This window comes from Parambassis ranga, chromosome 3 (assembly GCF_900634625.1).
Source record: "Parambassis ranga chromosome 3, fParRan2.1, whole genome shotgun sequence".
NCBI classification, from domain to species: Eukaryota; Metazoa; Chordata; class Actinopteri; family Ambassidae; genus Parambassis; species Parambassis ranga.
This window is the reverse complement of record NC_041024.1, coordinates 10595424-10621286: the sequence shown is the minus strand read 5'-3', so window position 1 is coordinate 10621286 and position 25863 is coordinate 10595424. Positions and strand designations below refer to the sequence as shown.

Here is a 25863-nt window from a genome sequence, read left to right as displayed (position 1 = left end):
TACTAACTATGTCTAAAAAAACCTCTGCATTTGTTTATGAACAGATGGCACAAGGCTTAGACAGGGCAGCCTCATTGTCACTTAATGTACCTAAATTCACACAAGTAAAAAATGGTCAGCCAATTAAACTGAGCCCTTCATGACCCAAAGTGCCATCAACTGGCATTCACCTAAGTTTACAAACTCTATATGATCAAATATGTTTAAACAACGTTCCTCGGTTTCATCCTCAGAGCCAAGAGACATGGCCACAGAGGTGGTCGGAGGCAAACCCGGTCGTACGTGTGTCAGAAAGCAGCAGAAGGAGGGGAAGAAAGTCGACATCCACCTTAAGCCCCGGTCTTTGCACACACACTCCTCCCATGAACACCCACACTCTTTGGCCGACCTTAAAATGTATAAAGACACCAAAATATTAGTGGCAAAGTTCCTGGAGCACTCGAGCTGCAGTCTACCTCCTGAAGTCCAGCAGGTTGTCAACAACATCAAGTGTGTCATTAAGTCGGATGAGAAACACATGGAAGAGGCCATCTTTAGTGCCAACGTGATAGATCAGGTAATTATACAGAAAGTAACAGTTGAAAGCAGTTTAGTTTAGATTTTGATTTTTATTGGTGAGCAATGACCAAATTGGATTGTAGTTAATGTTATGTTAAAGGTCCTGTGAGACTGTAATGGCATCGACACAACAGAAGTCAAAGACAATGATAAAAATGGAGAGATGTGTGGTGAAAGTTAGCATGAGATTTGCCCCAGAACAAAAAACACAAAACAACAAAAAAACAGAGATTATCCTTTAGAATAAAATGGTGATAATTATCAGCAATTATATATCTATCATTATAATCTATAGAGCAACGGTGTTGTTATTTGTGGAGAGTTGCATATCGACTTCAACAGAATTTGCATATTTATAGAATTGAATTATGTAAAAGAATAAATAACTAATCTTCACCATGTCTCTTTCTTGTTAATCTTATGTTGCTAGGTGATGACCCAGCGCATTACAGGCAAACCTAGAAAGCGTAGCCATGAGGATCTTCACCTACAGAGCTGCGGCGCTTTGAGTTCATCCCCGTCCCCTTCCATGCGCCGTCCAAAACATCTCCCACAAACAACCAGCGCCTCCTCCAACCCACTGGCCTCCCCCTCTTCTGAACAAAGCCTTGAGTCCAAAGAAACCATTCTTTGACGACTCATTACCCCCCGAAAGGACGCGGGTTAAATCTCTGAGGGGGCATTCCAGGGCGCCAGTGTTGCAGACATGCTGTCTTGTGAAGCCAATGTCTCTAGAGTAATTAATAACTCTTCAGACATTGTGAGACCATTGCGAATGCAGTACATAAAAACTGAAATGCTCTTATGCTGTATTTCTTAGTGCCCTGTGAGACCATACCAAGTCATCAGCAGAAATGGTAGCAAACTCAGACTGAGCCTGCCAGTGTCTGTAGTGGCTTCTTTCTCATCAGAAAAACAAAAGAATGTTTCTCCCTCAGGGGATCTTTTCTACTGAGTTTCATCTCTTAAAAAAGAACAAATACACAGCTGGTAAGTTTGGATCCATGGCTGAGAGACGGGGGAGATTGTGTTATCAGTATTCCTCTTGTCCTCATAAGAAAACAGAGAAAATATGTTTGTATTAAACTGTGATCTGAACTGACAGGGCATTAGCCACTGTTTGCAGATGTTGTGGACTTGTTACTGATAGGCTGGTGAATATTTTGTGGTTCAAGAACATCACAGATGTGGATTATTTAACTTACCTCATTGTGTTACAATTCTTATCAGTGTTACAATAAATATGGGTTTCTATATTGTGGTTTGTGTTCTTATTTTTGTTGACATTTCTGGATTGTTTCTGATAACAAAAACACCGGACAATGTAACATGTCTTGCCACAGTTGATGCTTGTGCCTGTTTTATTTATGCTGTAGTTAACATCATGTGATTACTGTTCCTCATGCCAGGGGTTAATGTCATAATTGTTTTCCTTGCAGAATTACCCAGATACTCACATTCTTGTAGTAACTCAGTAATGGCCATGTGTTATATTTAGTTAGTAGAGTTTTGGAGCTTTAATTTTGCCACATTTCCCTCACAAGTAAATTATGATTTAATTTATGGGCATGTACCCATAGCATGGATATTCAGAAGCAGGATTTTTTTAAATGGCTGAATGCATCTGTGTTACTGATAGAAATAAGGTGAGCTTTTTTTATGTTTTATTATAAACTAGACTACAAGACATGAATGCCCCATGCTGGTATTGTTAGTGAAACAAATACATGAAAAGAAAAACTCAATCTGGAACCTGTATTTAAAATGTGATGAGAAAGTGTTCTCACTGTCAGCCTTGCACTTCCGGTGATTTCTGCTTTACGTACACAGCATACAAATATGTCCCTGCACAAGTAAAACTGGAAGTAAGCCTAACATTTTTACCAACAATTTCACCAACAATTTCATTTGTGTTGATCGTCTAGACTTTTATTTTGAAATGCATTTGTTCGGTAGCAGAAAGCGGAAATGGCGCGGAGTGTTAGCGGCTAGCTTCATCAGCAGCGCAGATATGATCTATGGTCTGGTATCGTGGAGAGTGTGATAAGAAACTGTGTACAGTGATTGTTAGAATCCGTTTGCTTGCATTACAAGGATTGCATCTGCTTTCCGCAAGAGGAGTCGCTTCTTTTCTTTGATGGTAGCTAATGATGTTCTTTCATGCACGGCTGCTAGCTACTTTGAGGTGGTTAGCTGGACGTGAATAGGAGCTAACACTAACGTCAGGTCAGAATCCAAGATCATCGATGCTACTCTGTGACGGTGATTGTATGATTAACGGAGATCTAAACGCTAAAACCTACAGCCCTGCACAATTTCCCAAACAGCCAGATAAATCCTGCTAAATGCTAACGTTATATAGCTAAGTGTATGTGCTGTGTTGTAGCACTCCTCATTGCCACGGCGCTGTGTGGCTGTCCACGTCTAGTCTCGTCTGCTGTGTTTAACGTTGCCAGCTGAGCTAGGCCACGTCCCTGCGGGCGTATTTCACCTACTAACATTGGACGTATTGCAGCGAAGATGCCGAGTGTGCGGAAGAAGGAAGGAGAGTAAAGATCAATAGAAATGTGAAAAAGCCTTCAACATTCATGACTGTCTGTGAAGCCTTTGATTTTCCAGAACGGGTGCCGCATATACACGGCATGTCACGTAGACGGATGTGTTTTACATCGGGAGAATACTCTCATTGAGCTCAGTAGGTTAATAACCCAGAAGTAACGCTATACTTTGTTTATGAGATGGTCGGTTTCGGTGCAAACAGACGCGGAGGCCGCCTCCCGTCCTTCATCCTCATCTTCTTGATGGTGATCATCGCCATACTGTCTTTCAACTACTGGACAGTGTCCAACAAGCACGGCCGCTTACTGGATGAATTAGCGGAGGTACAGTCGCAGGTGAAGCGCACGGACGCGGCGCGGGGACGGCTGGAGAAGCGGAACTCGGAGCTGATGGTGCAGGTGGACACGCACAAGAAACAGATAGAACAGAAGGATGGAGACTACAGCGTCCTGGAGGGCAAGCTCCAGGCCCGAGAGGCGCTCATTAAGAAGTGCACTGATGAAAAGGTACACTTGGCTTTACTTTGTTTGATCACGGACTACATGGCGTTTAGGGTTACTACTAGTACTGTGTTTACTGAGGGAAAATGGTCAAAAGTTACATTGTACGTCATTAAAACTGGTACCCAAACGTTACACAACCTGCAATAGACAATCATAAAATCATATTCAGGTAAAGGTAGTTTGGGAAACAAAGTAAAGTATGATAGGAATTCTTTGTATTTGCCTGCAAATGACAGTATTTAACATGTGGGTGGGTGCCTTACCTGAGAAAGAGCAAACAGTGTTAAGGATGTGCTGGCAAAACAAGCTCAACGTTAAATATACAGTGCTTGGTATGTTTGGACACTTGACTAAAACACAACTAGGAAATCACAAAAAAATATTCGTTCATCAAGTTCAAAAATACCTGGGCCTCGTGCTTTTCATTGTGAGGCTGTAAATGTGTATCAGATGGAACATATCGACAGTACTATTCATTGGTTTGCACATTTCCATCTGCTTTGACTGCTTTCACTAAAATTCTGCTCCACCAATAGTTTAGTGGAAATAAAAGCTCACATTGAAATTCACACGAAAATGTATAAATCATGTTTTTAATGGCACCTATTCCTTGAAGTGACTTAACATATTTTTGGTTGGCGTGATATAGGTTGATTTGATTCATTTTTATTTTTGAACAGGATATAGTTTGTTTGACACCCAGCACATAATAAAGATAAGCTACAAATGCAATTTTACCTTAACTTACTTATTATGTCTTTCTTTCTTAATGATTTCTTTTAGAGGCATATTGCTGTGCTTAACAAGGCCTTTCTCCCTCTTGTCCTGTGCGGAAGGCCCAGCCACTGTTTGATTGGCTTTTGTGTCCCAGCACCCTCTGAGTGTTGGTGTGTGTCCAGCTGCCCTGGGAGACTTTTAGACAACAGATGGGCGAGCAGTTTTTCTTGAATTTGCATGCAGCCTGACGTGCCGATTTCTAATGGAGGGGCATTTGTTTGGCTTGTATTTACCCTGTGTGTGATTTAGTGGCATAGTGCTGATTTCAGAGTGTCTGGCACAATTAAATCCAATAAAACATCAGAACACAACTGGATGTCTTAATGATGAAGTACAGGTTACATCCTGAATGGGCAATTGCTGTTTAAAAAGGGAGACTTTAAATCTTGAGTTCACCTAAGTTTATAAGTAATCCATTGCTTTGTTGTGTCCTTAAACAATGGCACATATAACTTCCTCATTTGTTCCTGAGTGGAGCTACAGCTTGAATAAGTTCCAGAAAGATAACACCACTTGCAAAGGGCCATAAATGCACACCTAAGGGTTGCACATGCTCTGCAAACACAGACATTAAATTAGACAGAATTACATCAAAATGACAACCCCAGTCATTAATAATAAAGAAAATTTAGGGAGAACTATCATGAAAATGAAATGTCATGTTTTTCTGAGGGGGTGTTTCTGAAATAAACAGAAGTCCGAGCCTTCTGGTTTCTTGCTGATGGCTTTCTCTTTCCGTAATCAAGATAAAGAAGCTGTTGCATAGCAGTTGTTCCACTCCTTTCTATTGTCAACAACCAAGCCCTGTATCAGGTGAAATGTCAGCCATAGTGTGTTCCTAAATGGCTTCCACACAGGAAACTCTAGATAGACCTGTACCTACAAGGTGCAAAAATGAATCATGCAACCTAATGGTTCCTTACTCCATGTGTAAACAGTGTTATCACATTGTCATGTGATCTGATGAGGTACAGTTTCAGCAGGTTAAATACAAAGCCATAAACTACTTGTAAGGGTTCAACAGGATCAACTTTTAGTCTCCTGATGCTGTCGGTCTTGCTGTCTTAATCAATTACAACTCATTCAAGAACAGCAATTTTATCAGCTTATTAATAGCTTCCCCAAAACATCTCTGAATATTGAAATTCCCCAGGAAAGAGAATCTCTTATTTTGCATGTATCAAAGGTTTTTCTTCTGTTGCATTAACTGTGTATATATTGTTTAATTTTATGCCTGCTTAAGACAACAAATTGAGCAATAGGTTAATGGTTATTCATATATTAAGGATTAGCAGATGCAAAATTCTGCAGGGAGGTCCACTTGGTTGTGCTGCAAGTGCAGCATAGAAAAAAAAAAGGCAAGCCTCTCCCTGCTGGTGACATAGTCATAGAACCGGTTGCATTGTGTACATGTCTTAAGAAATATTTGTCAAACCTGTATGAAGGTGTCATCTTACAGGATCAGCATCCTAAACGCACCTTTCCTTTTTTGGCAGATGAAGTTGCAAGGTGATGTGACAGCCCAGATGACAGAAATTCAAAGGCTGAAAGGTAAGGCTGCATCCTTGTGTGGCCAACAGAGGGCACTCATAATCCACACTGGCAAAATCCCTATTTAAGGATGGAAATTCTCACTCATTCTCAAGTCGGAAGTAAACCTGTCAAATTGTGTTGTTTGTTTGTGTGTTGGTGCAAACAGAGCAACTAAAGGAGCTCAAGCAAGAGTTTATGAAACAGGAAGATCAACTCAGAGAAGTGAAGAAAAACAGCACTACCTTAGAAAGAAAACTGGAGTATGAAAGGTATGTATCCTCCTGTCAGCCCGTCCTCTGCTCACATAAAGCAGCTATGACATGAAGAACCCATCTCCTAAAATTTGAATATGAGATTTTTAATATATATGTTGAAAAAATCTGAGAGATTAAATCAAAGATGCATTTGTATTAATTAGTTTACAGTGTGGACGCCAGATTGCACAGCTGAAAGATGAGTATGAGGAAGCAAAAAAGACTCTGGAGGAGGAAGCATCAAAGCTAAGACAGGTTAGTGTTAACACAGCAAACAGGATAGTAATTATTCTTCTTTCTGATAACTCTTTTCCTCTGGCACACATTGTACTTAATGAATTTCCTTGTCTGTGGTTTTGTTAAACTGCTTCTTTGCCATTGTCTTTCTTACTTTCACTCTTTAACTTCTGATCATTCTTCAGAGTGTCATGGATGGCCAGAAGGGTGTCTTGGCAGGTAGACGTGCAGACGGAGCTACTGGAGTGGAGCTGGCTGGAGAGCGCCATACAGTGGCCACTCACCGGCATGACAGACAGCCAGATTTAAAAGGTAATGGTGAATGTGACAATGTCAACACAAACATGTGCTGCTGCATCTTCCCGATCAGGATTTTGATTGATTGCTCAGAGACAATGTGCATGCTCCACTTGTTCATGCAGATCAGTGTTCAGTTTAAATGGTAATGACTGTGTGTTGTTCCTGTTTATGTAACTACTGCATTCATTACATTGTGTTACAGAAGAGTTGGGTAAGCCTGGCAGTGATGCCGGCATGCCTGGCATTGAAGACAGTGAAGTGGGAAAAATCGATGATATGCACTTTGGTAAGCAGTTCAACTCTACTTTTAAGAGCATTGCTTTTGTGTGTTAAACCTAGTATATTCACAAATCAGGAAAAATATGTAGCTGTATAGAATTACAGTGATTTGATTTTTGACCATATTAGTAGGGAAACAATTAAAAAGCCTAAAGGTCTCGTACACATTTGCTGCCTTTGTATCTGCAGTTTGTGGGGACTACAAGTCCCAGCAAAAGGATGTGAGGTTAAACTCTGTACAAAAATACCAGTTAGTTAAATGCTTTGAACTTACATCCAAAACTGAAGAAAGGGATCTAACCATTGTGGCTTAAAGCCACCTACTACTGTGCATACCAATGTGGGCAGAACAGGAAATTCCTCATTATTATGTCACGGAATGTGGCGTGTAAAAATACTTTTTCTGTCATCATTCAGGCTCCTTTTAAATTCACACTTGAAATTTCTTTGCAGCCTTGAAGAAACCAGCTATTACACAGAAGCACGATGATGCTCCTGAAGTGGTCGGGGGAGCTGGTGCTGGAGCTGGAGCTGGACTAGGGCCGGCCGATGGTCCTGGAGGTCAGGGCCTGTCACTGGATCAGCCCAGACTGCAGCAAGACAGAGTAGATGGTCGAGGGGGAGCGATTGCACCTCCAGGCATCAACAAACAGGCAGACAGACCTATAGTTTTTGAAGAAGACAACAAGGGAGGCATCAAGGCAGATGAGCTGGGAGAACAGCAAAGACAACTTCAAGGTACAATATTCACCGCATTTATGTAATGAGTGTAATAAGCTTTCTTTTAGAGCCTTTAGGCGTGGGATAATTGGGTGTAGGACTGACAGTTTTACAGATGTGGTGCTTTCAGTTGAAAGCTAAGATCTCGGTGCATGATTTCATCTGTAACATGTTTTAAAATATTTTAGCCACATTGCAATGGGCCATGTCTCTTTACAAGTCTCTGTCATTTTATCAGCTCCTGACAATGTCAAAGGTGACGGCGAACACTTGAAGAGGATTCCTCTGCCGCCCAACCCTGCCCAGGTGCCCAACCCCATCCAGCCTCACCACGCCAAAGACCAAGTTCTTGCAGAGCCAGTTCACCACCGACAAAGTGAGTGACCACAATTTAAACAATCTGTCATAAGCAGACTTTATTTAGACAGTGGTTGCAGCTGTGAGTTTTTTTTCTTATTATTCACACATGAAAAAATTAAAATCCGTGTTTGTTGTCTCTGTGCCTTCCTGCTGACTCACAGCTCTCTGTAATGCAGAGAGTGAAATACTGTTTGCTGCAGTGCCATCTGTGTGGCTTTGTGTGCTAACTGGATACACCCCCATATTTCAACATAACATAAAAATTCTAAGTATATAAATGGGAGTTGTGTCTGAATATGGGTAGGAGCTTTGTCGGGGAGTAGAGAGGGCTCAGTTGCAGGGGAGAGAAGACAAATGACACACACCTGGCTCCCAGATGATCCTCTCCTGCTGCCTGGCTTCTGCTCAGCTTCACTGCATTTTCTCCCTCCTTCTCTGTTCTTTAATGTTCTGTCATTTCACCTCCCTCACACATCCAACTCACTGACTGTAGAAATGATACCTTGAAACTTACTCTATTCATTCATTTTGTTTTAGTCTTCTATCTCAGATCTTTTTTATAAATACCATCTTATTATAAATTAACCACCAGATGTCTCACTTTTGCCAGAGTCTGGTGCTCACTCGAGTCTACCACCCCAAAGAAGCCATCTGGCTCAGTGCTTTTCCAGTCCCACCCATTCCCATCAATCCACACTGCCATTTGACCTCTAAAGGTCTTAATGGGAACATAAACTTCTTCAGATGCTAGTGTGAAAAAAATTGGAGCAATAAAATCACAATTTGAGTTACATTTATTTTTAAAGTTATATATCTGTGAGTTTTGCACGTTTGTCCCTGTGATTGTTGGGTGGACTGTCCAGGGTGTACCCTGCCTCTCACCTGTAGATAGCTGGGATAGGCTTCAGCCCCCCATGACCCTGCACTGCAGGACAAAGCGGGTTCAGATGATGGATGTTTTTGCACACTTTAGAAACTGTAGAAATGTCCATTTGAGCCAGTGGTCTGTAGTGACTGTTATTCACTGCAACCAAGGAAATTAAATAGCTTATAGCCTATACTTTTTATAACCACATTTTATTATCTGAAGCTGCATTGGATTAGGATGTGTATAAAAACACTACATGTTAGGATCGCTGTGTAATGCAGCTAGAGGACATGTACACTCTTTAACATCATTTATACATATCTTATAGTAGCAGCAAAACTAAACTGCAGGCAGGACTTACTGCTGGGTTATTGTGATTTGACTGGGCAGAAGAAGACTTGTCAAGTAATACATCCAGCAAGTCCCTTATTATTAGAGAACCCTGGTAATTCCTGTTGGCTCTGTGATTGACTTCTGTCCTCTCCAGAAACACTTGTCTTCAAATTAAAATCTGCCACCTTGCATTCAACTCATCACTCTTATCTTTTGTCATCCTCTTCATGCAATCACCTATTCCTTCATGCATTCAGTATGCAATATTTCACCTCCCTGTCTCCTTACAACTGCCTCCGCTTCCCTCCCTTCCTGATGAGGCCATTCTCTGCCTCCTGCAGGCCGGTTCTTTGATGAGAACGAGTCCCCAGTAGATCCGCAACACGGCTCTAAGCTAGCGGACTACAATGGGGATGATGGGAACGTGGGTGAGTATGAGGCTGACAAGCAGGCCGAGCTGGCATACAATGAGGAAGAGGATGGTGATGGTGGGGAGGAAGACGTTCAAGGTGAGCCAGGCCGGGGAACTGGACTGCCTGTCCAGATGTGTATCCACCATTCCTCCCTTGCTCCCTCCACCCCCCTGTCCTGCTGCTGTGCCCCACTGCATTTGTCCCGAGTAGCTCACAGTACCCTGAGTTTGGTCCTTGCAACATCATTAATACAGATATATTTAAAATTATAACCTCTGTTTCCTTCAGAGTCAAAGCAGGGATGCTCTGTTTGCAGTTCAGGATGAGTAACTGCTCCTGTTAGATATTTCATAATACACACAGTAACATGTATTTGTGACATTTTCTCCCGTGTAGAGGGAAAAGAAAGACGACCCAGGAACTCACGGTTCTGTGAGAGTAATTCAGTTGCCATCTAGTGCCTGTGCTTCTTTTTTAGCTAAACCACCTGTCTGTGCCCACCAAACATCTGACCCACATCTAGACCAGTAGATATATATAAATAGCTCACTGTGTTCCTGAATGTGTCTTGTGTTCTCGCTAAAATATGATGCATGCCCATGTTTTTATTTGTCTTTGTGATCATTTCCCAACCATCAATCTTTGATTGAATTGAGTTTTAATATTTGATTCTTGTGCTGCATTTAGAAGGAACTCATTTAGTTTTATACACCAGAGAAAAACATGTTCCAGTCACATCTGACAAGTTGGCCATTTGTATGTGTTACATCTGTGATTGCAGTAACAATATAAAGGTCACCCTTATGTGACATGCACATTGTTGACAATATTGCATTAACTCCTCCAACACATTGTTCAATTGAAGATCCTAATGTACTCAACAATGATAAATGCAGTAGATCCTAATACTTTTGAGCTATAAACTGCTAATTGACCACAGTTTATACTGTGTGGTTACAGCATTTTATTATATGTTATAATTTATTATTACATGACTCTAATGCCTGTGTTGTTGCTCTTTTTCCCAGATGACGACGAGCGGGACATGCAGGGGGATCGGGCTATGGATTATGGAAAAAGACATCAAGCCAATGACATTCTTTGAATGGAAACTCACATAGGCGTAACTCATCCAGACTTTCCTTCACAGTTCCTCTGGCCTCTCAATACTTTGAACATCAAAATGTTTAAGAGTTTATAGGATGCATCCTCAGTGTCATGGACTATTTTGAAAAAACCGACAATGCAACTAATCATAGAATTCTGAATAATGTAACATAATACCAAGAAGAAGAAAAAAATCCTGGCATTTTCCTGAGCTGCTGTTGATTTGCTAATGGATGTAAGTTATGACAGTAGAGATAATATCCTGTACATTGACTGTTTTTGTATTTGATAACTGCCTCCGATCATAACGGAGTGATCTAAAAAGGTTCCTGTTGACTCACATCATACCTTGAAGGCTCAACCATCTCTTTTTGTTTGGTTGTTTTGTTTTATTTGCTACTTTTCTTTTTGCTTTTTTGCCGTTGCTTGATAAAAAAACAAAACAAACTCTAAAAGATTACTCTTCTAACACAATTTGGGGGACTTATAATGGATGAGTGTTTTCTTGTTTACAGGAGATGGGATACAAATGCCAAGGACTTTGCTTATGGCTATATTAATGTAGTTTTTCTTTAATGACAGACACTCAAAAGTGCTCCTCACTCAGTTTTTTTTCATTATTATTTTAATGCCAGTGCATGCATTTGAACCTTTTTTATTAATAATCCAGTTGAGCAAAATACTGACGCTTAAGCAATACTTAGAGCAATGTTAGTATCCTCCTCAGTGTGCGGAGATTAACCCCTGCACATAAGGAACTGACATAACTGTACTCATGCTTCCATTATTGACGTCACCTGTATATAATGTAGTTGAACTGTTATCATTTGTACTGAGGGAACATAATTCCTCACCTTTTAGGGAAATCTGTGAACATGAAATCAGTTCAGTTTGTGCAACCAGATAAAAAAAACATGTTTCTCATGGAAAGGCACATTGAATGTAATTTAATTTTATTAAAGGTGATGTTTCATGTCATTTGTCATTGTCAGTGTAGATGTATGATTGCAATAGGTCTGTGGCGACTTAAATCCTCCTCCAAGTGTGTATATACAGCGAAGCGCTGGTGTTTTAAATATTCATGTATTAGTTGGTTTTTAAAGGAGAATTTCCGAAGACGGAGTCCTCTGTGTTTATAAGCGCTGATAGAAGAAAAGGGAAAGCGACAGCCTCCGCTGCAGACTGTTTTCGAGAGGTAAGGGGGTGTGTCTGTGTCCCATACGGGTATCTGCCTCGGAGAGACCGAGCAGAGGCGGGAAATGGCGCCTGGTAACACAACGGTGTGTCATTTCGAAGACGGCCCTTGAGTACATACACATAAAAAGTCGGAACAGATCGTTGGAAAAACAAGCTCAGCCTCTGTTGTGATGCTTAATCGGCATTGATACGTTATCTTCAGATACTGCGGATCACTGTAAAGTAAGTCATCAGTGTTACCTTCACCTATACGTGCATTTGTTTTCCTTTATTCACATTTGTGTAATGTTCGGTAATGACGGGATAAATATTTTTCCTTTCCTGCCCGTGCACATCTGTTAGCCCGGAGCAGTTTTTTCCTTAAGGCTAGGTAGGGTTAACGCTAACCTAGCTATGCTAAGCTAAGTTACATAGCTAAGGGCAGCGAAAACACGGCCTAACACGGACCTTGCTATTTTCTGCTCGGTCTAATATGTTGTAGCTACCTTTCGCTGCTATTGCTAAGCATTTCAACAAATGTGGATACGTGTAGCAAAATATAATATTCAACTCTTTACACAATAAACTGTTAACACAAACTGGCCAGGTCCGTCGTTTAGTTTACTTTAAGGTTAATGTCGTCCACATTTGGCATTCCTTAAGCTAAACTTTGCTAGAATTACATTAGCTCGCCTGCATCGTCTTCTCCATTTGTTAGCATTCATCCGGCGTTGAGCGGATCATGTTTGTCAACACTAGCCGGGAAATAAAATCACATTGATGGCTTTGTTATAGATAGCGTTGCCTGGATTAGCAGATAATTTGGATAGCGTTACTGTGTTTGGTGTCGATTAAAGACGAGGAGTTGCTTAGTAAGACGAGTAACTCATGGTGCTAGACGAGTCAAAACACTCAACAAACTTTATAGCTTTTAGCTAATCATGTCTTTTCTATTTAACCAGTTCATCATTTAGCGTCATTTCGATCAACTAACGATGTCACACTGGCTTGCTAACGGTAAGTTAGCTTGTTTGGGCTTGGCTTGTTGAAATGCTAACATTAGCAAACTCGAGTGCACTTAAGTGCAAGGTTGTACTACACCTACAACGTCAATTCAGAGATTTTTTTATTACAAATCTAACAATGTGGAAAAAAGGAAAGTTGTGTGGTGTACCTTCACTTCCGAACGCAAACCTCTTGTGCTGGGGTTTGACGGGGTAGCGGTAGCTTAACGGAGCTAGCTGCTCGTTTAGCTGCAAAGCTTGGTAGTCATGATAATTTGTTGTGCTTTTTATAATTCCGCACCATTGGAGCTGATGGACCAAGTGTACACTCTGCTTAAATATAATATCGATTATGACATATGCTTTATCCACTTATTGAGCAACTTGGCTAACAGTTGCCTCGGGGTAAATTTTGCAGAGGGGACTGGTTGTCGGGAGGGCCTCGCTTGTTTCTCTGCTGTGTCTCCATTGCTGCTAGCTTCAGCATAGCTTGCTGATACAGTCTCAGTTGCATGCATGTTCTTATTTCCCGCTCACTTGCCTGTACCTAGCGATGTGCATGTTCCTTGGATAGTGGCCGATTGCATAGAAAGGTGGATGTTTAGAAGCTGTAGCGTTGCTGTCATGCTTCGGTGAGGTTTGATCATGCAGTAAATATAGCCGGCGTTTAATTTCCCTTTTTTATTTAGCTGCAGTAAGGAAATATTGTGCATCCTGACATGTGCAATGCGTAAGAGCAGAGGCATGAGTGAAAAAGCAGCTTTATCATATCAGAATGCAATGCTTTATGCAGCACAACAGATTGTTGGTGATCGCTTTTTACTAACAATAGAGCGTCAGACAAAACCTTAAATGCAGCATCTGTCACTTTGACTATGAGTTGACAGCAGAGAATTGAAAGTAGAATATTTAACACACAAACGTAGCAGAGCCAAGAGCCCTGATTTAGAGGAACCTGCAGGTTATCGCCATCAACAACACAAGTATTTTTGATTGTTTTGTTATTATATATTATTTATTGTTTTCGGTAAAAAAAATATCTCCGAAATCTTACTTGGATTGACACATCTCTTGCCAAGTGAGTCATACTCTGAGTATGAGGAATATGGTGTCCCTTTCTATGTATTGGCTACAGAAATACAGTTGAAAAAATCACAATAAAAAGCCAAAATGTTTCAGACATTTTAATATTTATCGTCGTGTCAATTGCAGGTAGTGCAAAAGGGGAAAATGTATTTGTTTCACTATGGATGTGGCGCAAAGCCATGTTCAGGTTGCTTAAAGCATGGTAGCTAGTCATTTTTTCACACAAATTCAGATGTGTTGTTATTTCCTAAAATTGCAATTATTGAATATATAGTAATAAATCATGGAGTGTGTCCTTCTTAAACTAGTACTTCTCCCCCATCTACAGAGTTATTTGATAGGGTGAGCAGTTACAGCTTTTAGGCTTGCCCCACTTTTCCTGCTTGCCTATAACTTTAAAGTTACCATGTACTCTGACACTGCTGCAGTTTTTGTGTGTGTGTGTGATTGGACAATAGCACATACACTTTTGACATGCTCATGGATATAGTCTTGTGTAAATGTAAAGCAGATGTAGTGAAGGACATTTATAGTATGTACAGTATGTGATTGGAAAGGCATTGTTGTGTCAAGGGTTCCTGACAGGTTGTGGATATGTCCGGACACATTTGGAGTTACATAAGCACTCTGGCCCGCTGTGCCTGCCAGTTCGTTCTCACTGTGAATTGTCTTTAGTTCTCCCTGTACACAGACCATGTTAAGCCGAATCCTGTCTGCATCTGCAAAGATCCTGGGTACTGCTTTTTTTTTTTAACTGTAAAAGTGGAACTAAAGCCAGCTGTGGCTGCTGTGATCCACTGATGTAAGTGAAATGGGATCTTGAATGCATCCAGATGTTGGCAGAAAATGCACCATACTAACACATAGATGCATCCCACGCACTTAATCTATTTTAAAAGTTAAAACAGTGGGGACTGTTCACACAACTTGTTCGTTCGCTTTAAAAGAATATATATCTTTAATTTATTTCCTTGACCGTATAGTCATAACGATTCTTCATGTCTTTTCTTGTGTCTACCCCCTTCCCCTTGTCTTCATTTTCTAAACCAGCTTTACATGTGACTGCTCAAACAATGAGGCTGAGAATGCGTAAGGCGTCTCAGCAGCCGAACCCCCCTCTGGCAAGCCGCCCATCCCGAACCAAGCGGAGGCATTCAGAAGTAGAAGAGGACCCTCCTACCAGTGGAGGGAGGGGATTGTTCTCAACAATCAAGAAGTTCATCAGAGGAAATGCTGTTAAGGTAACTACCTTTATGATCCCATCAGGCCAACTTTTATTTGAGTCCAAAACTAGTATGAATATGGTGCCACTGCTGGCAGCATTACTGTGCAGCTGTAGCAGAAGTTGTCCTCCTCCTTCTCCACAGTGTGTTGAATTAACAGTGTTAAACTCAATTCATTTTGCACTTATCTACTTAAAAGCTGCATTTAACAATGTGCTCTTCAGGTCCCTGAGTGAAATACAGGGTTTCTTGGTGCGAAGTGTCATGTTTCCCAAGAAATGTCTGGTGGAATGCAGCAGCTTGTCTGAGAACTCGGACTCTGGTCTAATTTTAGCTTCTGGCTCACAGAGTTGGTGTGCAGGGACAGGAGGTAGTAACAAGTGGAAAAGTCAGCTAGGCTAAAACACATTTTTCCTACCGAACAACGTGGGTGTTGTAACAACCCATAATATTTTTACTTGATTTACTTATTTCCTCTTGCGCTTTGATCACAGTCCTTATATAAGACTTGCAGGACATTGTATCTTATGGTCCATATACACTAGATAAATCCAGTGGAAGGTTCATTGTATGTCGCACTGTTCAAGATAGTACAAACAAAATCTGTGTGAAACTTCCAAATTGATTGTTTTGTCATTTGTAGTCATTGGTCACAGTCAATAAACAACTGGTTTAAATGTGTTTTATTTTTATGTTTTCATCACATTTTGTGCTGTATGTTTTCTCAGGTGCAGCAGGAAACTCCTGCCAAGAAGACACGCCTCCACTGCGATGTGGACAACAACCTGATCACCTCTACACCCACCAACCCCCCTCGGAGGACTATTAGCAGAGTTGGCAGGAGAGGCTCCATCAACGGACGTGAGTGGCAGTCAAATGACTACAATATTTGTCTGAATGTTACATTTGTTTAAGCGTCTTCATTCTTCATTGCAGAAGCAACCAATCATGACAGAAGTAAGGAGAAACCTAACGGTAGTCTGGAGGAGACTACAGCCGTCGAGGTGCCCAGCAGCCCTCCCAGAACAACCCTTCTTGGGACCATCTTCTCCCCCGTTTTTAACTTCTTCTCAACAGCTAAAAATGGTAAGTGTGGACGCTGATGTAGTTGTGTCTTTATAACACAATATACATTGCAATAAAGGTCTGCAGAACATGTATAGATAGGCCTACTGACTTTAAACCAGTATGCAATAGTGCACCACTGCAGTATATGTTATTCTTGTTGTTTGGTTTTCAGCCTCTTCTGGATCAGACTCCCCAGACCAGGCATTAGAGGCTGAGGAGATAGTCAAGCAGCTGGAAATGGAGCAAACAGTGGAGACACCCACTAGCACAGCAACATCCACACAGGAACTCTGTGCCGCTACTCACTTCTACTCCAGTGTATCGCAACTGCCGCCTCTGCGACCTCCCACCATCCTTGAGGCATCTCCCACAACAGAAGAGGGAGAGCTGGACCCAGATGCGGACCTTCCCCCTCTCACAGGTAGATATGTACCTTAAGAAACCACAATTCTGAATGTTCTTATGTAGGCAATTCTTTGCATTATGTTGTTTTTTTAAAAATGTTTTTAAATATTCCTTTTGTTTTCCAAGCTCCAGGCTGTGGTCCGGATATGGCATGTGTAGAAGCACCTCCCACTGCTGTACCACCAGAAGCATCTTATGAGGAAGACTGGGAAGTCTTTGACCCGTAAGTTAATCCATTAAATGCTCTAACTGGCAATAACACTCCACTAAATACGATTCAATAACCAATACCAGAATATTAATTTTAGGGAAAATCTGAAGTCCTCGTTTGAAGTGTGGTTTTATATTTAGATACTGAAAGATTAAACTGTATCTGTTTCTTGGTGCGCATAATCAGGACGTCAAAGAGTTTTGTCACTTCGACTGTGATATTATTGTGAGTGTGGCCTGATTGGTTAGTCCCTGTAATCACTGTTTTTGCAGTCCTGAATTAGCTAAAGGTGTTGTGTTTTGATTTGCAGGTATTTCTTTATCAAGCATGTCCCACCACTTACAGAAGAGCAGCTCACACGTAAACCAGCCTTGCCATTGAAGACACGCAGCACGCCTGAATTCTCTCTGGTCCTAGACCTGGTCAGTCAAGTTTTCTAGTGACAAAAAAGCTGTTTTTTTTAATGATTGAAGTGGAAAATTTGAGACATGTTTACAGTTTACATTTGGTCATGTATCTTTTTGTGTTGTTTAGGATGAAACGTTAGTCCATTGCAGTTTAAATGAGCTGGAGGATGCAGCACTTACCTTCCCTGTCCTCTTTCAGGATGTCATTTATCAGGTTAGTGCCAACTTTCTAGAACACTTCACAAATTTCTCCATGATGCCACTAGAGGGCGCAATGTCATGTTTTAAAAATATTTCCAGTGTTGTTGTTAAAAGGAATGTATTATTGAGCTTCTTTTCTCTGATTGCATTGACTTTGTCATATGATATTTATAAACATTTTTTGTCTTGTGCAGGTGTATGTGCGCCTGAGGCCGTTCTTTAGAGAGTTTCTGGAACGCATGTCTCAAATATATGAGGTAAATATAATCTGCCACCTCTTGTCAATTTTGTATAATTTTAAGGACTTATGTATATTTTGAGATTTATTATTTTCCTTTTCCCAGATCATCCTTTTTACAGCCTCTAAAAAGGTGTATGCAGACAAACTGCTCAACATTTTGGACCCTAAAAAGCAGCTAGTAAGGTACAACACATTTCTTGTTATCATTGCACAATAAGCTCAACATCGTAGTGCGCTTGTGTTGCCATGTGCAGCTGTTCGGGTGTCACTGTTGTGGTTTTTCCTGAATTATTGATTGTACTGTCCATGTCACTGATGGATGTTTTTTCCTGTCCCCCCTTTCATTCTCTGCTGTAACAATAGACACAGGTTGTTTCGAGAGCACTGTGTCTGTGTCCAGGGAAACTACATCAAGGACCTCAACATCTTGGGCAGAGACCTCTCGAAGACCATCATCATCGACAATTCACCACAAGCCTTTGCATATCAGGTGAAATAGATACTCAGAATTCCACAAAGAATCACAAAAACATTTATACTACATTGCATAAAAGTGTAACCATTCTTTCAATATAGTGGAGCCTAAAATACCAAGTGTATTTGCTGTCCTCACTGACCAAAGATTGTACTGTCTAAGGCACGGTGGACTGATCAGCTTATAATTGTTTTTTCTTATCAACAGTTGTCCAATGGGATTCCCATAGAGAGCTGGTTCATGGACAAGAATGACAATGAGCTGCTGAAGCTGGTGCCCTTCCTGGAAAAGTTGGTTGAGATGGTAAGATGTTCATTATTTATTGGACCTGTCAATCACTTAATGTAGGTAGGCAAGGCCTTGCAGAGTAATACTGGCCCATTTAATTAAACCTTCTCTTATTTGTCCTTTGTGCTTTTTCACCTGCTTGCTGGACGTGTCAGAATGAAGATGTGCGGCCGCATGTTCGGGAGAAGTTCCGGCTTCACGACTTGTTGCCTCCTGACTGAACTTGAAGTAGGACAACAGGAAAAGACTGAGAACAACATGCGTGTAAAAAGCCTCTCTTTGGATTACAAACTACAACATTGCCATTACTTTAAAAAAATAGCCTTTTTTGTTTTTAAATCCACTGTTGCTTTTTAAAAACTTTAAAAGAAACATTTTTAAAAATCTGAGTGAAATTTTCTAAAAAACAAAAACATAGATGAAGTTAGACACACACTGAACACACCCAGGTTGACTCTACATTTTGAGTGACCTTTCAGCTGTGGAGCCAGATATTGACTCCATGTTAAATTCTGAAGTCTTGGTGCTGGTTTAGTGGATTTGAAAATGCCACCTGGTAAAGAGGAACTCTATAACGGCAGAGTCTCTACCCAAACCAACCCCCTGGTGCTCACGCTGTTGACACTGATGAATAATGACACTCTGAGGCTACAGACCATTTTCAGCAGGAATGACTGGCCTATAAATCAATCTGTGCATGTGTGTATGTTTACTCCTAGCCACACACACACACACACACTCACTGATTTGGTGTTTAGGCAAACCTACAATCTGTAGCCTTTTAAAAGCATATTATGCATTCCTCCGTAGCTGTCAAGTTTCTATTGTTGGTTGCAGTTTTTTTCTGGTAAAACTGGTGTTTCATTGTTTTTTGTTTTTTAAAGCATTGCAACAATGTTCTTTTTCTTCGGTTTGTAAGATATGATATTTTAAAAGGGGTTGTGTAAGTTTTATGGTAAGCGTTTTTTATTTTTAAAAAGAACATGGGTGCATATTAATGACTGTCCACTGCATAGTCAAATTAAATTTATGGAAATAACCCAGGACTTCTGTTCTCGTTTTAACAAATAATTCAACATTTTGGCATCACTGTGGACACAACTAGGCTCCTTAATTAAACGTTAAGATTTTCTTACCTGTAAATCTGACATTGTAATGGTTTGAGGGCATTCATTTTCCAAATGATCTGTCAACATTAACCTTTCCTTCACAATAGTATTTGATTTTGTCATTTGTCTGCAATCAGTATTGTCTATCTCGAGTATTCTGGCTAAATCGGTGATCTGTTTCTTTTAGTCGTACTGTGTGGTTTGATGGCTGTATCAGTAGCATTATGACTAATGTAGCACATCTCTGCCGGTGAATCATGAAATGTATGGCCAGACTTTGTACCAGCCACATCTGGCACCAGCAACATACTGTTACCGTCAGCTTCACTGACTGCCCTTCTACCTGTGTCATATATATTTTATTTGCAACCTTTAAGAATTTGTTCTTTCTTTTGGTAAAGCATAGTTTAAAGTATTGTTTAAGAATGGTAACTCTTTGAATGTGTTGTCATCCAATGGAAGCCTGTCGAACCAAACTGACATTTCGCTCCTCGTTTTTTTTTTTTTTTTTCACAGCGAGAGACGCACAGTGGATTGTAAAATGTACATGTTAGCCTGGGAGGATAGATAAAACACCCAAACCTTTGAGATCACTTGAGTCTCTGACAATTTGGCTTGCATTGTTGACCCTTTTTTTAGTTCTCATTTGAATCAAAGTGCATTTTATGTTAAAGCTATGAGTGTTTGGTTTGCTTGTACAGTGCCATACGATTCCTCCCCTCATAAGTTCTGCCTTACGCCATTTCCTGTGCTCTCACCCATTTAAAAAAAAAAATAAAAAAAGGCTTCAATGGAAAGAGACAATCAGACCTCAAATCTCTGCAGATACTAAAACAAGGAGATGCCCATGCTTCCCCCTGTCTTTCCTCCCTCATTATGTGTTGTGCTGAGTTGTTTCCCATATGTAAATTAGCCAGGTGAATCCTGCTTAAACAGGTTCTCTTCCATGCTCGCCGACCTTTGCCTTTTCTTGCAAGACATTAGTAGCTCTCCAGAAAAAAAATCTAATTAAATATTGTTTAAGTGAAATTGTTAAAGGGCACAATGGTGTTTACTCAGACATAATGTAATGGGTACACATGTCCAGACTATGAATGTAAATTGTACATGGGGTGGAAGCTCAAGTGTCTTTCCAGGTTCCATGTTCTGTCCTCAGCAACTAGAACAAATAGATGAGGAGGGATGGCTGCCATTTTTAAATGTTGAAGAGGAGGCAACAAATGTGCTTGGAATAGGGAATTGTCTTGAGGTCACACCACACCCCCCCACCCCCATCTCCCTGCCTCCCATGACCTCTCACCATCCTTACTGCCAACTCGTAGTATGCAAGCCTCACGTTGAGTGTGTGATGTAGCCCAGGTGTGCTCGTCTCCTCAGTGGGCTGTGTGATTATGTAAAATTATCAGTCGTGGCTTTTTTTTTTCTGAAGGATCTGTGGGAGGTGTTTGATACTTTGTCATCCAGCTCATTTTTATGTGCATTACCAATTTTATTGTACACTTAATGTTGTACAATACATGCAGCTTCATGTTTAAAAAAAATCCTTAAAGTAAGGAAAAACTTTTGTATTTTTGATTTCAAAAGGCATGTCATATCTACTTTTTAAATGTATTAATGAAGATTTAACTTTACATCAGATGGAGTGTTTTTGTTTTCTTATAAATATCTGTATGTTTAGTTTAGCGCAATGTCACTGAACTGTTAAATTTAGCATGTAGAGAATACAGCTTGCTTTGTGGGAAAGTCCTGAATTAAATTTTAATCATGGCACTTTTTCTGCAGAAAACAGCAGTCGTGTTAATGATTTTTATTTTTATTTTTTTTTTCAATATCCGTTAAGCCATTTTACTTGCAAGAATTGCTATTTGTGCTGAAGATGTATTTAAAAATGTTTTAAGACATCTTTGTTATCTGTCAGGCTGTATGCTATTGTAAAGTGTATATACAGTTACATTGAATTTCTGAAACAAAGTTTTAAAGTTAAAAAAAACTCTGCATTTGTTTTTATTCCTCTTGGACACATTACATGCTTCTGAAGATTAATCGTGGGAAATTTATTGATATTGTCATTATACACAAACACTATTTATTGCAGTGATGTTTAAAGCGGACCTGGAGGATGGAGGACCTACAGTGGGTACGGAAAGTATTCAGACCTCCTTAAATGTTTCACTGTTTGTTATATTGCAGCCATTTGCTAAAATCATGTAAGGTCATTTTTTTTTAGAATTGTTGACGTTTTTGCAGATTTAAAAAAGAAAAAGTGAAATATCCCATGGTCCTAAGTATTCATAGCCTTTGTTGTGACACTCATCTTGAACTCAGGTGCTTGAATGGCCCAGCCAGAGCCCTGACTTAAACCCAACTGAGCATCCCTGGAGAGACATAAAAATGGCTGTCCACTGACGTTTACCATCCAAGCTGACAGAACTGGAGAGAATCTGCGAGGAGGAATGGCAGGATCCCCAAATCCAGGTGTGAAAAACTTGTTGCATCTTTCCCAAAAAGACTCATGGCTGTGTTGGATCAAAAATGTGCTTCTACTAAATGCTGAGCAAAGGCTCTGTAATTTTCAGTTTTTATTGGTTGATAAATCTACAAAAATGTCAACAATTCTGTGTTTTAAAATAGAAGTACCTTATTCATCCCAAGCTAGGAATTTTGCTATTGCAGCAGCAATATACAGGCTACTATACTAAAAATATACCTCTAACGATAGAAATAAACAGTCTAAACATTATTTACAGCAAACAGGAATATAAAATATAAGTACAAAACCAAAAGTGTGCAATTTAACAGTTAAAACCTGACCTTGTGCAAAATCTGTCAGTTACAGCAATCAGTCAGTGTTATCTTTGGCACAGAGATGAGGTATTATGAAGTCTCATGGCATGAGGCAGGAAAGTTTTCCTATAACTATCTGTATGACAACGACGCTGTCTGAGCCTTTTGGAAAAGGCGCTCCATTGTCCATCCAGTGCAGAGTTCAGAGGGTGATTGGGGATATCCATTATTGATAACAGTTTGTTCAGTGTCCTCCTCTCCACCACTGCTTCAAACATCTCCTGTCTGCAGCCATTGAGACAGAGCCAGCCTTCCTGATCACTTTGTTTAGTCTGTTGTCTGTTGGCATCACTGGATGCAATGCTACTTTGAACCACAACTCTACAACCTTCCTAACCCTAACCCTATAATGCAGAGTTAGTTTGCTGTTATCTACATTAAAATTTTGAAGTAGCAAAAACATTGAAGTGGAAGTTGGAATTTTTGTCCCTAATGTTGTACAGTGTTCTGGTGATATTGGAAAAAAAATAATTAATTCTATTCTTTCTGTCAAAGCAATGGATTATATTCGCGTTAGCCCCGCCCACTGACTTTGATGGGCGACTTTGACAGATAAAAATAAATTCATGAAACTCTGCAACGAAACAAAACGTCGTGAAACAGAAAAAACAAAGATATTAATATAATTTCATTGTCGTGCGGGTTTAAAGCTTCGCCACCAGGGGGCGCCTACTTCCTGCGCCACTGGTTCAAAGTAACAGCAAAGGTAGTGGGATAAAAGTGATGATGACTTTATGAGGTAGGGAGAAGAAGAGGCCATATGATCCGTCCTCCGTCCATCAATTGAAATGTTAATTGTGATTATGCTGCTGATAATCTGATGCAGATAATCTACTCATGAATAAGGTTGCAGACAGAATTTAAAGATATGTTTTATTAACTTGGAGTTATTTTTCACAGCTTGAACAAGTTTACTCCAGTTCTCACCTGTTCTCATTTTTATAGGAGAGTTCTTTCTCTCTCTTTTTTTTCTCCTCTAAAATGCAGTTTAGCCGTCAGGTTGTGTGCCATAAACCGTATAGCCTGTATTTGCAGATGTCGTGTCAATCCTCCAGCAGTCAGTCTGGTGTCTTCTGTCTTCTCTGACAGGACTCAGGTTTCAAACGGAGGAGTTAATCAACACACTCGATTAATAATGCAGCACCGACGGCCGTGCTTGTTGCTGAAATCCCTTCTGCGTTTCACAGCCCGCATTTCGCACCTACTTTTCTCTCTTTACCGGTGTCCTTAATTACGCTGCTTTCAGACCAGGTGTAGAGTTGCAGTCGGCCCGGAGGTGAGGAGCGTGCGGCCGCGCAGACTGATGACCTGATGGGCAGAGATGAAGTCTGAAGGGAAATGAAGATGTGTTTTTCCCCTGAGCAGTCTGACCTTACAGCCTAAATATGAAGCCTGTTTTCTGTTTGTCTTTTTTGCCTCAGCTGAATATTTTTGCTACATCAACAGGATAAAGTGGATTTTATTTATCTGGAGTGGGTGCTTGCTTGAATTTGAGGACTCACAATGTGGTCTGCATCAGCCCTCTGCATACTGTGCATCTTATTTGGTAAGTGCATTACACATACATATTAGTTGTTCAAGGCTTCTTGATTAAATATCAATACAGTGACGATAACATTTGTCAAAGTTTATGAGATCAGTATATGATAAGTCAAGCTTAATTGTTAATTGACCTGTTAATTATAAAGATGTGGTCATAATATCACATATTATTGCTAAGTGTTTCTAAGAAATTAAAAAAAAACAATAAATTGCCACAAAATACATTTAATATTGACATTTTTTTTGTTCTCATCTACAGGGTTCACGTTTGATATCAAGGAAGTGTGTTCACAACCCAGGTTAATACAAAGAAACCCCAACGAGGTCACCGAGTTAGAGGAAGACATCCAGAGAGTTATAGATCAGATACACTCTTTGTCTCATGCAAACACACGCAGCAGCTCCACAGCAGACAGTGATGACTTAAACTCATATTATAGCGTTCTGAATAATTTGTACACCGTTTTTCAGCCTCTGATGAGGGAAGGATTTATGGATGACCTTCCCACAATGTTAGTTTGTATTCTGTCTGGGAGACAGGACTGTGGACTGGAGGCAGAGCTGACAAAGACGGTGTCTATGGAGTTGGGGGAGCCAATACTGACGTTTCTGTCAGCTTTGACATCACAGACGTGCACTGCAGGGACCGCAGGGGGAGAGTCCAGCACCTTCTTCGGTGCCTATCTCAGGGTGGGAGACTCCACCACGACAGCATTAAGTGGGCTTTGGCAAACAGTTCTGAATATGATGCCAAATCTATCTGTTTCTGGCAATCTGATAAGCACTGTGCGTGGCCTCTTGGAAGCAGCAGTGACCTACATCTTAAAGTTTGTTGCATCTTCACTGGAAACACCGATGGATTACATCACAATAGCTTTACAGTTTGGAATTAGGGTCCCGTATTTAGACAACCAGCAGACCTGTGAAAATGGTAAAAGATAGTTCTGCATCACTGTATTTATCTGATCACAGTATATAATATAATGTCTTATAACAAATTCTTCTGTCTGTGTTCTGCAGGAGATCTTAAGCAGCTCATCGTGTGGTGAGTTAAGACCTTTTAGACCACACCATTAAGCAATTCAGAAACCTGAAAGCTTCCAGAATTATGTGTGTCTTTATATACATTTCCACAGCTTTGAGACAATTTGCATGTTCTTTATCAGAAGATCTCAGGTTGTTTGACAAAAAGCCAGAGCTGTAGGGCTGTGTACTTCAAAACTGAAGTTATCTATGTACAGCATGCCTTTCAGCAAGAAACATACGGTGCCTGAACACTTTAATGTATGTACATTCTACTGTTATGATGAAAGCTTTTAATGTGATAACAGCTTAAATAATAATCACGTTCTGCATTAGTTTAGCAGCTATAAATCTTTGTTTTCTGAACACATGACACAACAGCAGATAGTGGCAGAATGCCTGCATAAACTGCAATAAACATTGCATGGTTTATGCAAATTATTAAGATAATGTAAGTAATAAAAAAAGCAGAAAGACAACACTTAGGAGAAAAATTCCACATTTTATTACATCCTTTATGTCTGAATTCTGTGTCACGGCTGTTGCTGTAAATATGATTAACACCCTTGTTTTGTTCAGGGGACTAAGGAACAATGTGAGCTGGTCTTTAAGCATGTCACTGGTTGACATCCTCCTGGACATCTTCCTGCCTCCAGAGGACTCAACAAACACATTTGCAGCGTGTCAGAATCCTTCCACCGCCCCACTCCAACGCAGCATCTCAGAAACTCAGAATGGCACACTCAGCAGCTATAAACT

The 25863-nt window shown here is 40.4% G+C and overlaps 3 protein-coding genes across 6 annotated transcripts in view; all 3 read left to right on the top strand.

The window, feature by feature from the left end:
* The window catches only part of fam189a1 (family with sequence similarity 189 member A1), a 66354-nt gene extending 65127 nt beyond the window's left edge, over positions 1 to 1227 (top strand). The window contains exons 11-12 of the mRNA XM_028402279.1: positions 234 to 556; positions 989 to 1227. Coding sequence (XP_028258080.1) covers positions 234 to 556; positions 989 to 1192 — 527 coding nt within the window. The 3' untranslated portion in view covers positions 1193 to 1227. The remainder of the gene's footprint in view (positions 1 to 233; positions 557 to 988) is intronic.
* A 1307-nt stretch (positions 1228 to 2534) lies between these two features.
* On the top strand, positions 2535 to 11779 carry golm2 (golgi membrane protein 2). 2 transcript variants are annotated; one of them, XM_028402329.1, is made up of 10 exons: positions 2535 to 3623; positions 5894 to 5948; positions 6097 to 6199; positions 6349 to 6439; positions 6607 to 6733; positions 6924 to 7007; positions 7454 to 7738; positions 7959 to 8096; positions 9623 to 9790; positions 10723 to 11779. In XM_028402329.1, the coding sequence occupies exons 1-10, from the start codon at positions 3297 to 3299 to the stop codon at positions 10797 to 10799; spliced, it is 1455 nt and encodes a 484-aa protein (XP_028258130.1). In that variant the 5' UTR covers positions 2535 to 3296; the 3' UTR covers positions 10800 to 11779. The 2 variants fall into 2 exon arrangements, with proteins under 2 accessions (XP_028258130.1, XP_028258131.1); XM_028402330.1 differs by lacking the exon at positions 9623 to 9790 and having other exon boundaries at positions 2536 to 3623.
* A 256-nt stretch (positions 11780 to 12035) lies between these two features.
* Positions 12036 to 20492, top strand: ctdspl2b (CTD (carboxy-terminal domain, RNA polymerase II, polypeptide A) small phosphatase like 2b). Of its 3 annotated transcripts, none has more exons than XM_028402346.1 (14): positions 12036 to 12220; positions 12940 to 12994; positions 15118 to 15308; positions 16019 to 16151; positions 16227 to 16376; positions 16531 to 16779; positions 16890 to 16986; positions 17285 to 17396; positions 17509 to 17595; positions 17777 to 17839; positions 17927 to 18006; positions 18187 to 18313; positions 18506 to 18601; positions 18742 to 20492. In XM_028402346.1, exons 2-14 carry the CDS (start codon positions 12973 to 12975, stop codon positions 18805 to 18807), a joined length of 1473 nt encoding a protein of 490 aa, XP_028258147.1. In that variant the 5' UTR covers positions 12036 to 12220; positions 12940 to 12972; the 3' UTR covers positions 18808 to 20492. The 3 variants fall into 3 exon arrangements, with proteins under 3 accessions (XP_028258147.1, XP_028258150.1, XP_028258149.1); XM_028402348.1 differs by lacking the exon at positions 12036 to 12220 and adding an exon at positions 12833 to 12849; XM_028402349.1 differs by lacking the exon at positions 12940 to 12994.
* The last annotated feature ends 5371 nt before the right edge of the window (positions 20493 to 25863 follow it).

Bases quoted from the DNA above. Each gene is read 5' to 3' on its own strand.
- golm2 (XM_028402329.1), top strand. From the start codon at position 3,297: ATGGTCGGTTTCGGTGCAAACAGACGCGGAGGCCGCCTCCCGTCCTTC. The intron at 3,624-5,893 runs GTACACTTGGCT...CTTTTTTGGCAG, and splicing joins AGAAGTGCACTGATGAAAAG to ATGAAGTTGCAAGGTGATGT. The intron at 9,791-10,722 runs GTGAGCCAGGCC...TCTTTTTCCCAG, and splicing joins TGGGGAGGAAGACGTTCAAG to ATGACGACGAGCGGGACATG.
- ctdspl2b (XM_028402346.1), top strand. From the start codon at position 12,973: ATGTCACACTGGCTTGCTAACG. The intron at 15,309-16,018 runs GTAACTACCTTT...ATGTTTTCTCAG, and splicing joins TCAGAGGAAATGCTGTTAAG to GTGCAGCAGGAAACTCCTGC. The intron at 18,602-18,741 runs GTAAGATGTTCA...TGGACGTGTCAG, and splicing joins TGGAAAAGTTGGTTGAGATG to AATGAAGATGTGCGGCCGCA.